The sequence below is a fragment of the Podarcis cretensis genome (assembly GCF_951804945.1).
Source record: "Podarcis cretensis genome assembly, chromosome: 3".
NCBI classification, from domain to species: domain Eukaryota; kingdom Metazoa; phylum Chordata; class Lepidosauria; order Squamata; family Lacertidae; genus Podarcis; species Podarcis cretensis.
Window position 1 is genome coordinate 104183068 of NC_137172.1, and position 17496 is coordinate 104200563.

At 40.6% G+C, this 17496-nt stretch overlaps 1 protein-coding gene across 1 annotated transcript in view; it reads right to left on the reverse strand.

Annotated features, from left to right (window-relative positions):
• KLHL29 (kelch like family member 29) overlaps nt 1-17496 on the reverse strand; it is a 428500-nt gene that overhangs the window by 87805 nt on the left and 323199 nt on the right. The window contains exon 6 of the mRNA XM_079969762.1: nt 17232-17370. Coding sequence (XP_079825888.1) covers nt 17232-17370 — 139 coding nt within the window. The remainder of the gene's footprint in view (nt 1-17231; nt 17371-17496) is intronic.

Here is a 17496-nt window from a genome sequence, read left to right on the forward strand (position 1 = left end):
AAACAAAATGGCTTTGTTGTCCTCAGGTAAGCAGCAAATGGAAGCAGGGCTGTAGTGACAGAGAACCAATGAAATGCTGCCAAGCACATGACAAACGGCCCACCCCACCTCCAAAAAGCGCTAAGGGGAATCCACATTTAACAATGACTCTGGATGATAAACAAGTTATTTTTGCTTATCGGATTATCTGTCTAATGGAAAAATCCATATTAAATTGGGGGTGGGGGAGAGAGAGTACAGGCTGGTGTTTTGATGAGGATGCTACAAAAAACTTGCATGCATGAGTAGCACTAAATCTACATTAAATTCCCATATGGACAAGCCTGGAGAGAAAGAGTAATTGCTAAGTCACTGCCCTGGTGCCACTGGAACACAGAGCTCTGCTTGAAATACAGAACTATAAGAGATTCTTGAACAACATCTCAATAAAACAGCAGTTGGACATTCCTAGGCTGCACAGGAAGTTTCAGCTACTTTCTGTTAATTCTGGCTGCACTAAATGTTTATTTCACTACACAGGAATGGTACCCTATGAGTTTTTCAATTGTTGTATTCATTTGGATTCAGAACTCCTTCCCCAGTCACCTTGCCTATCTAGTATGGAACTTGCTATTTTTGGAAACTATTAGTCACCTTCCCCACCCCTTTTGCTCTATGAAAAGCAACTCAAAGGAGCATACAAAGATATTCCGCTAGTTAGCACACTTTCCCCTAACACGGAAAATGTCGCTCACTGGTTCTGGGGCAATTTTATCAGCAAGATAGCTAGTACTTTCAATTCATCCCCATCTCCATCCTTTCGGACAACACATGTCCACTTAGGCCTCCAAGCAGGAAGATGTGCGTCTCTGGAAGACTCAACCCCTACCTCCCCACCTGCAATGTGGGGCTCTCACTGATTGGTGTCCCTTTAAAAAGCTGTTGCCTGTGCTAGCTGAAGCTTCTTTACAATCAATTATGGGATTTTCCCCATCCTTCCTCCAAGCTGCAGCTGCAGCCTCTGTCCATTACTTCCTCCTCCTCTGATCGGCAGAGGTTATTGGACAATTGAAGTTATCTGGCTGCAGCTGTTGAGAACAATCACATTAGAAAATAAGAATTCGGGGGGGGGGGAGAGGCTGGTTTGGCTGCCCTGAGGGTCTATTTAGGGCCCCCAAAAATCAGTTATAAAAATTCTTACAAGTGTTGTAAACGTGGTACTATAATGCTGAAATGGGAAAAGTGCTGAAAGCCTTTGGTCTCTAAATATAAGTCCGCATTCTCCTGAATCACTAAATGCCAGTTATTCCTTCTTAATACTTCATGGAAGATATAATGAATGCCAAGTTTTACTGTAGCAAAACATTGAATAATGTAAGTAGACATAATACACTCAGGAAGAAGAAATGTCAAAAAATGAAATTTGTTTCCATACAATTTTATATGTCTCTGTTAGCTTGCATGTTCCAGAAATCAGCAGATGCATAAATGGGAACAGCTGATCAGTTTTGCTCTTTGCCCTAAAGGTTTAAATAGAATAATGTCATTTATTGGGCTTGTAATCACTGCCCACATCATAAAGGTCAAACTTTTCACACTGTGGCAGGAAATCAATCGTTTCTCCCAACAACCCATGAGAAAAGAAAGTTTTGCTTCTCGAGAATAATGTGTAATAATAAACAATTTTAGTCTTTATCAGCTTGGCAATCTTGGAGAGTGAAAAGCTGGCAAAGCCTGATAGATAAGCTCATTAAAATTAGGAAGTGATTTAGAACAAGACTCAAGATTTATCAGGAGCTAAACAGCAACACGATTTGTTTAGGTCGGTGCTGAGACAAGTTAGGAGGAGAGCTTAATTTTATGTAGGCTGTCAGGGAATTCTTTCACAATTGGAAAACGTGGAGCCTACAGTGGGTGATGGATACTCTCACAGTTGTACCAGAAAGATATATTACATTATAGCCCTGCTGTAGATCAGAGTTTTAACTATCTAGAGAATGTTATGTGGGGGCATAATCCGACTAAAAATAAATGCATTTGTAACATGACCTGCCCACTTAGGCTGCAATCCTTAACCCCACTTACCTGGGAGTAAGCCCCATTAAATTCAATAAGCCTTATGTCTGAGTTGACGTAGTTTAGATTGCGCTATTAGTTAAACTAAAATAATGGGGGGGGGGACGACGACTTAGAATAGAAACAAAATATGCAAATAAAACTTCTTGTGCAAAGAAAGGGTCATTTGTTATACCTAATCCATAAGACCCAAGCGGCTACACTTTTCCCATTCTCCTTTTATCAGCTTATTTGAAGATAAAAGAACAAAATGCTTCAAAGGGGTGGAGGGGGTGGGGGAGAGAGAGATGATTTAGATACAGATCTAACAAAGTGTGTTTGCAACCATCTTAAGGTTCTTGCCTTTAATTTATGCCTGACATTGCTTCTGAGATTTAACACAGGCATATGGTCCCCTTTTGATGATTGATGGTGGTAGAACTGTCTTCTCCATCTTCCCTTAGAAACCACCACAAAGTCAAATTTTGCCTTTCTGTATGTGCTTGTACACAAGCACACACACATCAACATATTCCACCAATGATTCTCCCCCCTTCAAGCAGCAATATAGCTCTAGATAATAAAAGTCTCCTCCACGATCAAGGTGACATTTGGGGAGATGGCTGTATCCATCAGTCTATTGATGGGCCTTCCACTGCTGCCTCTAAAATCCCTGAAGTTTCTTTTACTATGGAAAAGCTACCTAGGCCTCGTTAAATCCACTAACCATATTTATTTTGGCTGATTAACCATCTGATTGTCTTTTGAAGATTGGCCATATTCTCTCTCCAATTCTTATTACATATGGAAAGCTACCTATACATATTATAGACAGCTGTCTGCTCTCTAGTTACATGCTTGGGTTAACATTAACAAGTAAAAACAAACTGAGGATGTTAAAAATGAAGCCATCTGCCAGAATAATAAGTGTGAATAATGTGAAATTTGTTATATAAGCCCTGTCTGGCGTCATTTCATAGTGACACACCACCAAACTGTGAGAGGTATTCTGTGCATGTAGAACACAACAATAATCACACATATGTAACCTCCAAACCACACCTCTAATTAAAAATAAAAGTAATAGTGCTAGGGGGGAATACCGGCTAACACACTAGTCAGGCTGAACATTGTATTTGAGAACTTTAAGTCACTGCCCTGTTCAAAGCTGCAATTTTAATGGTATTTTATTTCAACTGGCTAAAACCAGGCAACACCAAACAACCACAGGTACAAAGCACAAGTAGTTCATATGAGATTAAACTAATTTTAATTAGTAAAGACTTGTTTGGAATTGCAGTAGGTAGACTCATTGAAAAGATGGAGCAGGCTGGACTATAATCTATAAATCCACACCAGATAATTTCGTGAAGAACACTGGACTACAGGAACAAACAATCTGAGGAACGATTGAGCCTTTGTTGCCCTCATGTGTTTCAGAGGATCCTGGTTCACTCTCCAGTATGGTAGGATTAAGGCACCACCACAAAATTTCATTGTTATAAAAACACTATGTCCACCTCACAAATAAGTCCATCAGCATTCTTACTAGCTTGCCTATCATCTGTCATATTCTGCATTCAGGCTGCCAAAGAAGAAAAGACTTTTCCTATTGATAAAACCATCTTTGCCTGGTTGCCTGGAAGAAATTTTGACTTGTTGCAGCCAGCCAGGCAAGCAAACACAACACCAAAAAACACCTGAACTACAGGCTTTCATGCTCTGGGTTTCAGGACCATAGCAAACATACATATTAGATGTCCTGCCAGATTTTTTTATTAATAGAGAATGCCTCTGCCACGCTGTTGAGCCATCTTGGTCCTGGCTCAAAAGTCAGTGCCCAATCTTTTGTTGCAACATTCTCTTTCACCTCTAAGTCAAGGGCCTCTGTGTAATCCCCCTTATCCCGTTGTTACTGCTGTGAGTTCCATTAGCAGACAGTAGGCAATGAATGGCTTCTCAGGCATGCTGGCCGACCGTTGCTGTTCATGCCCGTATTGCTAATTTAAATTCCAAGCGTCTGCCCCACCCTCACAATCAGACTACCAAATGTAGTTTTCCTTGGCTCAGCTTCCTTTTGGTGAGGGACGTAATTAACTTTAGAATAAATAGTTGTTCTCTGTATCCACTTAAAAGGAAAAACAAGGATCTGCTACCTAGATCAATGGAATAAATAAACAACAATAAATTGGTTGCCTTCTCTGGATGTCTTGTTTGGTTCTAACAGAAACAGGAAATCCAAGTTTTGAAAAAGCAGAATGAGATCGCAAGTGGAGATGAAGTTCTACTTCTTTATTTTTTGTTCTTAACCTTCGTAAAATTGTTTTGGTTGGCAAGCAAAGGACACTATGGACCTCATGAGGCTCATGGGTCTGATACTTAATGCAGTCATATTGTAAGAATTCTGTTGAAGTCTTGCGCAATGTAAGCTGAATGACTTTTTGCAAGGAAAGAATGGTCCTCAAGGAATTGAAAATTTCAGGCGTAAAAGAACAAAGTGAATTTTAAATTCCCATTCTTTGATTTTCCCATCCTCATTAGTTTTGAACTGGCCCCCCTGCATGTTTATTATGGGATCAACAACAGAGAAACAAGGGATCAACAACAGATAAACAAGGTCCATCTACAATTCACTCCCAGCTATGATGGGACACTGTGTTTACTTCAAGGAAAATATAACTTGCGTATGAGTCTTGTTTAAAATTCCTTATGAGCTCATGGTATACAGCACATCACAAGGTACAACACATCCAAAGCAATGAATTTCCACAACACGCAATATGATATGACCTACACATAATATAGTTAATTGGTTAGAGCTGCAGAATAATTAGTCAAGAGATTTAGAACCCTTCCAAAGCAACATTGTAAAATGAATGCCATAAAGCATATGTAATATCTGTATCTATAACAGACTTTATTACAGCTTGAAAATTGTATTATGGGCTTTCCCCACTAAGTAAGTGCAAGGTATTATCTTTATCTCATTACATAATTTGGTAGGGAAAAAAGTTTTTTCTGCTTCTATATTTAGCACCATTTAGTACTATATTTAATTAAAAGCTTCATGTATTTGTAAAAAATGTGACATACCTGGAAGAGCAAATTGTTTTTGTCGTATCTGTTCTTTTCTATGCTGTAGATTTATTTATTTGCCCCAGGAGATGGAGATTTGGGAATTCTAGTATAACATACCGGGAAGGGAGAGTCTTTTGGCCTATGTTTACAACTGCTCATCTTCAATAAGATTAAACTTTCAGTGATGCAAATCTATTTATTCAATATTCCCTGTCAATCTGCTGCCCACCACTATTATTGTCACATCAGTGATAAATGAAAACCAAGACAAATGGCAAATGCTACATGCACAAAAGAGGATGCCAGAACATTAACTAACAGAAACGATATACGTTCAGATGAGCTCGTAATGCCATTCAAAGGATACGGCATAATCTGAATTGGGATGAGTTTAGCATGTTAGACAAGCGTGTTAGGAGCTGAACTCACATACTGAATCACAAATCTGTTTCCCTGCTGAGCCTTTGGGTGGGAGACAATGGGAGGGGAAAGGTTTCAAACATAAGGCTTAAACCAGGGGCAGAAGAATGAGTCAATTGTCCTTGGAACTACAACGTTCCTTGACCTGCTGTTCTTCCTTTGAAAACTTAAGACAGAATGTGCTCCCTCAAGATAATTTTCTGTAAGAACAAAGAGCCTGGGCCAAAGAAAAGTGTTGGCACAAATACGAATGAAAGTATTTCCAGAAGCTGGTACGTCTACTACACTACACAATGGCCCACTTGGCTACAGAATTATGTCAACATTAAGCAGCTGAAACATTCCCAAGGGCTCAAGGAACGGCAGAGGATGGAATAAATAGGATAGAGAACGTAGTTACCTCCCTAGAAACTAAACACGTTACCTACTTCATTCAGGCCTGATCTCATTTAATCATATTTGCTGCACAATAATAGTAAGAGCCTAGAACACAGCTGTCATTATCTGATGTATTTCACTCAAATGTGGTAAAATGTATGTAAGTAGATTCATGGAAATCTCTAGAAATAGTTAACTATTCTCCAGAAAACTGAATTTTGTAGACTCTGTCATTCTCATATATTATCTAAGTGGTATATTTTCATTATTTGCCAAGTTTAGGTATGAACTATTTCTAAATACCTTAAATCTTTCCTTAAGAATTTATTACATGCATATCTTGCCTAACATGGGGCTCCCAATGGATTTAAATTCAAGGAACCAATCAGGTTCTTTACCTGCTTACTTTCAGCTTCTTGATCATTCGGTTGTTTCCAGAGCTTGTGGGTTTATAGCTCTTTATATCAGCCAAATATATGCACTCAAAGAGTGCTGGTGTGTGTGTGTGTGTGTGTGTGTGTGTGTGTGTGTGTAAGAGCAACATAAAGTATAATAGAGTCAAATGCAATTAAAACACAATTATGCAACACTCAAAGGAAATGGGGCTAGGATTTTAATGATTGGATTTTAATGACAGTTCTGCTTTGCTCAATGTTTTCAGTGGGAAAGGCACACGGAGGGGTTGTCATAACCTATACAGCTAATCAGTCTGAGCATGTGATGATATAATGAGTGAAATGTGAGGAGTTTCATTTCATAGCCCTGCTGAAGCACAAAGGCCACTAAGGGGAGATGGCCAGTCTATTGTTTGCCTGGGATATCTGCTCCAAGACTCCTGTGAGGATAGGCGAGCGAAGAATTGTTGACCACTTTGTACAACAGAAAGTGCTAGAGCAGTTCTTAACTATAATCTACTGTTCAATCGCTTCAGGGTGTTTTATGGGAAACAATTCATACACGACATAAATAAAACTTTTCTAAACTGAGTCTAGGGATTCCCAATTTTTTTTAAATGAAAGGGCGTCACCACTAGAAACCTCTGTCTTCTTGTGGGAGACCCATCCTGCTGATTCATCTACTAGTGTCATGTGTGGCACTGATCTCCTACTTCCATTGATGGCAGCCAGAAGTCCCTCAGCTCTAGCCCAGTCTTTTTTTTTTAATGAGGAATAATTGATTATATTTATATAGTGCCTGCAACCAAAGGAAGCACACACATCTGCTTTATCGGAAGGCTTACAATGTAAAAAACAAATGAAAGGGAAGGGAATTATGCGTGAGAGGAGGGGAAGAGGAAAAGACAGGCAGGCAGGTGTGATGACATTTTGAACATTGGAGCCATTAGGACAGGACTTTGGAAACAGAATGAGCCCTGACTCAGAAGAATGAGTAGGAAAGCCTCCCAAATGCAGGAGGCAAATGCTGACCACATTTTGACATAAGGAACACAGGCACCCAATCTCTCTGGATATTATTCACTTAAGACGACTATGTTTTAAGTCTAAAATCAGTTAACTCGCCCTTTTTCGCAACTTTCTGGGCTTGTTTTCTATATACACTCACATATCCTTTTCTATCCTCTATCCAGGCAAGCAAGAGGTACAGTGGTACCTCAGGTTACAAACACCTCGGGTTAAAAACACTTCTGGTTACAGACTCTGCTAACTTGTAAGTAGTACCTCGGGTTAAGAACTTTACCTTAGGATGAGAACAGAAATCGTGCGGCAGCAGTGTGGCGGGAGGCCCCATTAGCTAAAGTGGTACCTCAGGTTAAGAATGGACCTCCGAAATGAATTAAGTTTGTAACCAGAGGTACCACTGTATTATTAAAGAGTTCAAGGATACAATCTAGTCAGGCTAAAGCAAAAAAAGGAGCGTGCAAAGTAGGGCAGATGAGGGGTCTGGCCTGGGTAGTGTGTGTGGCTTTGGGAGAGTCCCAACAGTAAAGGCTATGTTCACACCTGGGCCTAAGGTTTCCCACCCCTGACTTAGTGGAATCCCTGGGGGATGGTGATTCCCTGCAATACTAGGCAAGAGAAGGTTCCAGAAAAAGAGAACTCCATGAGCGCAAGGGCATGAATAGGTTGATGGAGCAAGCTGTAGAGAGAGAGAAATAAAATGCCACTAGAACACAAGGGTTGAGGAAGGTCACAGAAATATACAAAAAAGTAAGCAACTAGAGGAAGAGCTAGACAGTGGGTGATATAGTGGGTCAAAGGGAGGTACAGAAGGCAAGTGAGCAAACTGTAAAATAAGTGTAAGGTAAGAAACGGAAAGCCTAGAAAGAAGGACTGCCTTGATGTAGGCAATTGAAGAGTGCCTATAAAGGCTTTGCAATTATATTGTCCATAATGAAGTGCGTTCTCTCTCTCTTTCTCCCCAAGACATACCTGAGTCCTACAACAGCTAAAGCCATGGAGAGCAACATCTGAATTATCTTCATGTTCAAGAAAGACATACTTCTGAAGACATTTTAAGTGAATCCAGGCGACACCATCTGAACATTTTGTTTGAGTTTCTGCATCATGCTGCTTTTGCCCTCTACCCATTTAGATATAAGTGCCCCTCATTTAGATAACTATTCCCTTTTGCCCTTGCTTATCAAGTCCCCAAAGCAGCCAGGATCAAAAAGGGCCATGAGATGTGAGTAAATATAGCTAGGTCGTGCAAATCACCTTGGGAAACCACTGTGTGACAGCCGTGTGGCTCGCTGCAGTCTAGTCAGAGCAAGAAGCAAGGATTAGTCTGTCAATTCTTGGATAAGATTTGCAGTTCCATCTAAAGCGAGTGAAAGACCTAACAGTAAAAAACAAAAAACAACAACCACACAATAAAACAATAAAAGCTCCTAAGGAGGGTGTGTGAATTCTGCATCCACAGCTTGTAGCATTCACAAGATGGGTCGTGAGGTTTGAGAACGATCCTGTCTACTTTGATTTGCCAGATTTTGCCTGCTGAACAGGTTAACGTTCTTTCCTGTGGCACTTCAAAGTAAATACCCAGCATAAATCTGACAAATTCGGTAATTGCTGCCAGGGTTGTCAACCAATTAAAAAGTTATTATACTCAATTAACTGCTTTGTTTTTAACTGGCTGGATTTATAATGTAGCTAATTAAAATAAATATGACACAATCTCAGTATATTGTGCTATTGTGACACTGATATTACATGGTTTGCACTGACAGCATCCGAGATGCTCCTTGTATGCCTGCCTGTATGGGGAGAAGTCAGTCAGGCTGGGGAGAAGAGAGATGGGGGAGAAAGCTTTTTTGGTGGTGGCCTCACAATTATGGAATTCATTCCTTCTTTGCCAGCCTTTAATTTGGAATGCAAGTCTCACCATTTGTTTCAGATGCCCTTTGAGTAAAGATGCTGTGGTCATATAGAGGTTTAATTGGTTGGGAGGTCTGTAAAGCTTTAGGTAAAGGTAAAGGTAAAGGTACCCCTGCCCGTACGGGCCAGTCTTGACAGACTCTGGGGTTGTGCGCCCATCTCACTTAAGAGGCCAGGGGCCAGCGCTGTCCGGAGACACTTCCGGGTCACGTGGCCAGCGTGACATCGCTGCTCTGGCCAGAGCCAGAGCCAGAGCCGCACACGGAAACGCCGTTTACCTTCCCGCTGGTAAGCGGTCCCTATTTATCTACTTGCACCCGGAGGTGCTTTCGAACTGCTAGGTTGGCAGGCGCTGGGACCGAGCAGCGGGAGCGCACCCCGCCGCAGGGATTCGAACCGCCGACCTTTCAATCGGCAAGCCCTAGGCGCTGAGGCTTTAACCCACAGCGCCACCTGCGTCCCTAGCCTGTAAAGCTTTAGCTGATTCTAAACCGGTTTTATTAGGCTGGTATGAGTCGATTCTTTATCGTGGCTGGTTTTAATGATTTCAAAAGGGAGAGGTGATATTTTGTAATCAGTTGGTTCTTGCTTTGTATTTTACTATTAAATGAAAGGCTTCATTGGGAAGATAGTTGCCCTAAAAGGTGGCTTATAGCTAGTTTGAACAAATAAAAAACAAATCTCAACTTAATCATTTTCGCTTTCTGAAGTTACAAAATGAATGTGCTGCTGCTGGTGGTAAAAAAAGGAAAAAAAGGCTCTGTCTGAATGAAGAAATATTCAGAGGTGTCCTGATTCAGCCGTTACTTACATACATAGGAACTGTAGCATGCTTTAGCTGAGATTCCTGCACTAGAAGACGTTGGACTACATTGTCTCTTGGGTTCCCTTCCAACTTGACAATTCTGTGATTCTATGGCAATTAGGACTAGGCTTGTGGTTTGCAGTTACCACCAGCACTGAATACTTTTATTGGCACACATCTCTGATCAAAGTTATAATTAAAACCTTCAGTTCAAATATTCTTTCAGCCCTGTCAAGGCAGACTCAGTAAAAGACAGGCCAACTTCTATTCTATACTTTTGCTCTACATGGAAGGAGTTAAACGCTTTTGGAACTATCAGTGCATTTTATCCAGAATCCCACGAAAATATGTTTTCCAGAAGTCTGGGAGTTGTGCGACATCAGACCTAACAGCCAGTTAAAATGTTAAGGTGGGATATGTGCCATGCTTAACAAAACAAAGCATAAGTACCCTCAAAAAGGAAACCACCAATAAGAGCACAGGACTTTTTTTCCATGCTAGTATTTCATTGACTTAAGTAAAAGAAAAGGCATCTTAAGCATTCTTTGCACCTCCCCTCAGCTGTAAAACAAATAGTACACTTTGTTCTTTCCATCAAGCCCATCCCCTGGATGTTATAACGGGTTTAGCAGAAACTGTTGACAATATTTCTCTGGCTGCAGAGCACAGGTTGGATGCTAATGGAGAAGTCATAGAATCCAATTTCTCTTCTCATTTTGAACGGGGAGTGGAAGAAAGAATCACTTCACAATGCCTGTTTATCTCCTTGTGTCTGAAGGAAGCACTTTATGAATATTCAGTCTGCCTTCTCCCTTACAGAGCTTAGGGGAGTCTTCCTGGTAAGCGGCAGGACTTTAAACGCCTAGCAGATTCCATATCTAGGACAAGTTAGGCCCCTTAGAAATAATAATTAGAGAGAGCTGTTTATTATCACTTGCTTATTTGCTCCCTCCTCGACTTTATGCAATGTAAACACCGACCAAAAGAAGTCCTCTTTCCAGACAAATGCATGGTTTTCTGAGCTTCACTCTCCTGCAGTGAATGTTCTCAGCAACTGGATGAAACCAACAATATCAACAACAATGTCAGTGGACCCTCGCCAGATATGTAAAAACAGAAGAGAAGTAAGAGCGTGACTTTGAGAAATAGGGATGAATGAGAAGTTTGTTGGGTTCACATTTTAATATGAACCTACCTAATTTGCAATTGTCAAACTTGCTAAGGCCTACTGGGGAAGGTCTCTCAGCTGCATCTTTTTCAGCTGAGGTCTGCTACCTGGTTACACAGAGGGGAAGCCTTCTTGGAGACTAGAATGCCTTCCGGAACTTTCTCCCCCCCTCCGAGATATGGCTGGTAAATTTTCAGTGCCAGCTGAAGACCTGAATATCTAATCATGCTTTTGTTGGAGTTTATTTAGTGTCACAATTGATGTTTATATTTTAGCTGTCTGGCTATAGTTTACCAGGCTTCCTTTTTTCAATTTGTATCTATGTTTATGTATGTTGGGCTTGTTTTAAATTATAACTCAAGTCTGGAAATGCATTTGCAATGCACAATAGGAAAGGAATATTTTAAATAAATAAACACATGTGATTTGAAATCTAGTTATTCTCCAAAACTTACACTTGCCTGAATATTGCAATGCACTTCTCCAGCCCAAGAGGTTTTTTTAAAAAAAATGCACATATCTGGGGGACACGAACGGCGAAATGTGTATATTTATGAAAACAACGTACAAAACTGAATTATATTAGGGAAAATTGCTTGCAAAAATGTGTATTCAATGCATAAATTAAGAGAAATGTGAATGAAAATGTTTAATAATTTTTGTGCAGGCTTTTTTTTAAAAAAAAAACATACACACTGATGTAGAAACAGGGTGAATGGAAAATGAAATTTGACAGTTTCAGTCATGCCTACTGTGAGTACACTGTTTTTCTTTTAGCTTTTCCAAGCACGGAAGTTTAAAGAAGAAATGTCAAAGGCACAGCTGCCACACGGTTTCACAAATAAAATAATTAAGGAAGTAGAGTGCCCTTCTAAAAAAGAACAATTTGGCCTTGGACTCATTAATTTCTAATCTCCTTGGAAGTATGCCACATACATGAGCTCTATCATCTAGGCCACACGACCATCATTAAAAAGATGACCCAAATAGTAAAAGAGGGAAGGAATGCTACCTTGATTTGTGTGTGTGAGAGAGAGAGTGTGTGTGTGTGTGTGTGTGTGTGTGTAGCAGATTGATTCCATAATCTTGCCTTCATCCCCCTCTCAAAACGTACATATGCCAAGGAACCAGTTTTTGCTGGTATTTCACACCAAAGCACCACTGTCTTCAGCTATAAAAGTCTGCAAATGTTTCCATTTAGGTTAACATTGAAATAACATACTAATACCAATAAAGGCAGCAGTAAGAAAAGGTTTGGAAATAAGACATTCCATTACTATGAAATTGTAGACACTCAAGGAGCTGAGCTGGATGTGAATATTGAGTAAACCCACCAAATGCACAAAAGAGAAAAGCGCTTGAGAGGTTGAAAAGCAGCCCAAAAGGAAAAACAAAAAACAAAACGCCACACCACAATTTGGAGCCTTATAAAGAGACTAATTTTAGGTTTAGGTTACATTCCACAAAAGTTTGCAGACAAACTATTTCAACTCTAAGCTTCTATGAACAGTAACAAGGATGTGCGTGTGACAGGCAACCCATTTGCCTTACTGTGAATAACACAGCAGGCAAAAAGCACAGCTGATACTTTGATAAAATGTAGTGTATTTTAATCAGTCTTCATATTCTGGAGGGTACTTAAGTTGGGAGACTTGGCCAGAGTTCATGTCTAAGAGCTGTTTTACTTGACACGTTCTGAGGAATTATTATTAAATTTGCATAGCACCCTTCACCTGTACATCTCAGGGCAGTGCACAGCATAGAAATACAAGACAAAAAAACAAAATACATAATAAAAAAGAACAAAACAAACCAGTAACCCCCCATTATCAGTTCAGTTGAAATGTGTATGTGGTAAGCCAGCTCTGAGTTCTGCAAAGAATTAATGATGGGCTGTTGGCATACCAGTGAACATTCTCAGGGCGGTCAAATTATTCATACCAAGTGGGCCACAAGAGTATTTTGACCTAGAACCCACAGGCCACACACTGCCTTGTTGTGCAGGGTGGGGAGCAAGGTCAAAATTTGACCCCTCTCCCAGCCCTCATAGTGCGCTTTGAGAAAGAGGCACCGGGTTCTGGTAGGGTCTTGGAGTCCTTAAGCCTCTTTCTCAAAGCTGGGAAAGATCTAACTAAGCTTTGGGAAGAAGGTAGGAGGGCTCTAGGACCCTATCAGAGCCCTCGTGCCTCCTTTACAAAGTCCAGCACCTCCCTTATTTGGCTTTGGGAAGACAATGTGAGGGCTGCAGGAGGCATCAAATGTTGCTGAGGGCCACCAAAAAGGTCTTGAGGGCTGCATGTAGCCCTGGACCATCCTGATTCAGATCAAGAAGCTGGAACTGGGCTGGCATACAACTACCAGCCTGTACTGAAATAAGCCTAAAAATAAGTGTATATTGGCCCGAAAATGCAAATGAAATATTTCTTACACTTCCAAGCAACTAAAGTCTTGTTCTCCTGGCCCAGTCTTAAGATGTTTTTCTTGCTCAAAGTTAGTAAAGACTGACACTAGATTTCCTTAGGGCCTATCTTCTAAGTCACTGATAATCCAGAAATGCCAAATTTAGAAGGAATGAAGAATGGTTGAATTTAATTAATGGCTCTCCAGAATTATATTCAAATGTAGTACCACAAAGTGGAAGGGCGGGGAAGGAAGTGGGATGGCTAGAACAGACACAATTGTGTTTTTCCTTAACAGAAGTGGGATGGTTCTAGTTAGGCCTGAAAAGAAGTGGGGTAACATCTCACGCTGCTCCCTTCAAGCATTGTATGACCAATGTCAGCAAAAGGGAGTTCCTGAGCCTCTGGTGGGTGAGGGAGAAGAGAGAAAGGCGGGGGGAGGCGGGGGGGGAGGAGAGAAAGTGAGGAAGAAGGCACTTTCAGGTGAGAAATGGAGAGGGCAGTGCAACTCCAAATACAGATTTCCTCTAAACTTTTATTTATTTACAGTGGTACCTCGGGTTACATACGCTTCAGGTTACATACGCTTCAGGTTACAGACTCTGCTAACCCAGAAATAGTGCTTCAGGTTAAGAACTTTGCTTCAGGATGAGAACAGAAATCGTGCTCTGGCAGCATGGCAGCAGCAGGAGGCCCCATTAGCTAAAGTGGTGCTTCAGGTTAAGAACAGTTTCAGGTTAAGAACGGACTTCCGGAACGAATTAAGTACTTAACCCAAAGTACCACTGTACTTACACACACACACACACACACACACACACACCAATCACTCACTCAAGCTAGCCTGAAATCCAACACACAGCCTGAGAGGACAGAAAACAATGTTGGGGGAGAAGTTGTGGAATAAATATTAACTCACCAATTCCCTAGCCTGCCCTCCCACCCATCTACCCACAAATACATCCCTTATCCACAAGCCCATTATTCAGGAAAATACATTTGGGAGCCTGTGTTTGCTGATCTAATGCACAGTTCTGCCTTAAAAGCAACCTGTTGCAGTGGTGCTGTTGTTAGTGTTTAGCCCCTTCCACACCCACCATTTGGGCTCACAACGTCAGCTGCATGTAGTTTTCCTCCCATAAGGATCCAAAAGTATTATAACTTTGCATGCTGTTTCGGAAACCCTGCAAGGTGTTGGCGCCTTCTGCAGAGCGCAACTTGGGAGCCCCAGAAGGGAAAGAATTAAGCACATTTGCCACCTTCCCCATTACTCCTCTGCTCTAAAGTAACTCTCATCTTAAAGTTGCTTTTGCTTTCAGAATGGCCTTGAGGCTCAGTCCCACGTGTTTACCTGTAGTGTCTACTACACCCTCCCAAAACAAAAGTGAACAAAATCCCCCCTTTATTCCAGACTAGTCATGCTTTCAATAAAATATTCAAGGTTGTTATTATTGTCACAAGTGAGCAAGTTGGCTATTGAAACCTGTTGACTCCAGCTGCTACTCTGATACACACAGGGCGAATAAATAAGTCGGGGTACAGATTACTAGAATTAAAATATGCTCGTTCACAAGGTTACAGCTGGAGCAGTGGGGATTGTGGGGGTACCCACAAACCTCTGGATCCCTCTTAACCATACATTCATTTGGGAGAGGTCACATAGTTCATGGTGGCAGAGAATATACTGCACATGCAAAAGGCACCCACATTGAATCCCTGGCATCTTTTATTAAAAAAAAAATTAGGAAGCCCCTTCTCCATTTCTGCAACTCTTTAGTTCTCCACTTCAACACAATATATATGGAAATCCTACATTCCTCTTTTTGTAAATGGTTTCCTGTTTATTTGCCGTATTTATTTATTCCAAGAACATTTATTATATCTAAACTTCCTGCTAAAACATCCAGGATGGCTTACGAAAGTGAAAAACGATCAAGTCCCGAAGGAAAACAGCGATGAGAAGGTTGTTTGGAGGGTTCTCACTTGTCTGACTTAAAGTGTACCGCTTATGGCTTTATTAAAGTTGCAATCAGTCTGCAGTTCATCTCCATCTGACAACTATCCAAAATGAATATAATTACCGTCCCTGATTTTCTCCCGAAATAGACAGCATCTGACGGTTTGACTAGCAAGAAAGAGGCTTCACAGCTAAAGTTAATGAAACCGCACGGTCAGTCAATTACTGGGTTTCTATAAACGGAGACTAAGACTTGCCTTCCCTGTAGATTACGCATCTTAACTCTGTGAGACGCATATAATGTAGCCTTAACTAGTAAGCGATAATGAGCAGACAGGAGACAGAGCGGCTGAAGCCAGCTATCATTAGATTTGTGGAAGGGTGGGGTTGGGTGGGGGGAAACATGCCACCAGGCCAGCTTTTTATGAATATTTGATAAAGCAGTCAGCGCAATTATACGGCAGTTCTGTAATACCGGCACAATTAGAAAAACAAGCTTTAAAGCAAGAGGACATAACACACTGAAAAGAAGATGCCACCAAACATGCCACCCTGGAATAAAATACAGTCGCTATTGTGTTAGTTGGCAATATTTAAATGCACAATTTGAAAGCAAGCACAATGTTCTGTTCTGTAATCCCCACCCACCCCAATGTGTCCCCCCCCTTTTTTTTGCACAGTCCAGGTTCAGAGTTTGGGAAAATACTGCAAGGCAAAAATACTGCAAGGCAAAAATCAGCAGCCACATTATTTTGTTGATGATTGAGAGAAATGTGGAAATTACTCTTGTGGGTTTCCCCCAATGTTGCTACACTGACTTATTAAACAACATAAAAATAGCAATTTATTTCTACATTAATCTATAATGTAGACATTTTTTAAAAAACAAAAGTAATGGAAAATTTAAAAAAAAATCATGCAGCTTTTAGAATCAACCAGCTAAAAACAGAGGGAGAAAATTGCAAAGGTGGAAACATGATCTAAGAAAGAAAGTAAACATCTTAACCACTACTCTCAAATAAATTTCTATTTCCAGGGGCGGAGAAAAAAAAGGTTTCTAGAAATTAAAATTTCCTTGGTCCTGTTTTCCTTTTAAAAAGGTATGAGTTGAATGCTGGTATATAAAAGCATCTCCCAATATTTCTATTTTTTTGGCTTCCAAGAGCCAAAAAGCATTAGGTGCCCAGAATTTCATAGGGTTAAAAGTAGTGCTACTTAACTCCATCCTTGTTCGTATTAGAATTCAGCATCTTTCTATGATATGCATGTGGTTACTGCAGCCTGAAGGAAGAGATAGTAGCATATATTTAAACTCCTAAACTAACATTTGTGTGTTTTGGGATTGGCATCATTCATGACTTGGTTTGAGGTTAAAATGCTCCATTGATAAGAACATTTCCCTCCAGCCAAAAATGTGCAACTAGTGGGATCGGGAATTCATACAGGTCAGGTTATGTGTAACAAAGGAATCTGAGTGTTTCGTTAAAAAATAAGTAAATAAAAAATACATTCAGAGTAAGTGGAAAGAATGGCTACTGGCTCTGTGACAGGAGAGTCAAATCTTCATAAACCTGAAAGAGAGGGAAGGGAAAAAAAAGCGACACAAATGCTCCCCTACAAAAGAACAGACCAGATCACAGCTGGAAGGAAGGCAAACCTTTTAATCAGGTCCTTGAAATACAAGCTGCAGGAAGCTAGAACATTTTGGTGGACTTCAAACTCTTTGCCTTCAACAATAATTTTCAGGTCTGTAAACTCTTTCGCTCTGCGTTGCTGGTTCAACTCCTTCAACATTTCTGCAGAACAGAGAAGACAGACAGTGCCAGGATTCCCATTAAGAGGTTTTTTTTTATTATTATTCTTTAGAAATAAAACAAAAAACAAAAAACAAAACAAGGAAAGTAGAGAAATTGGAAACGCTT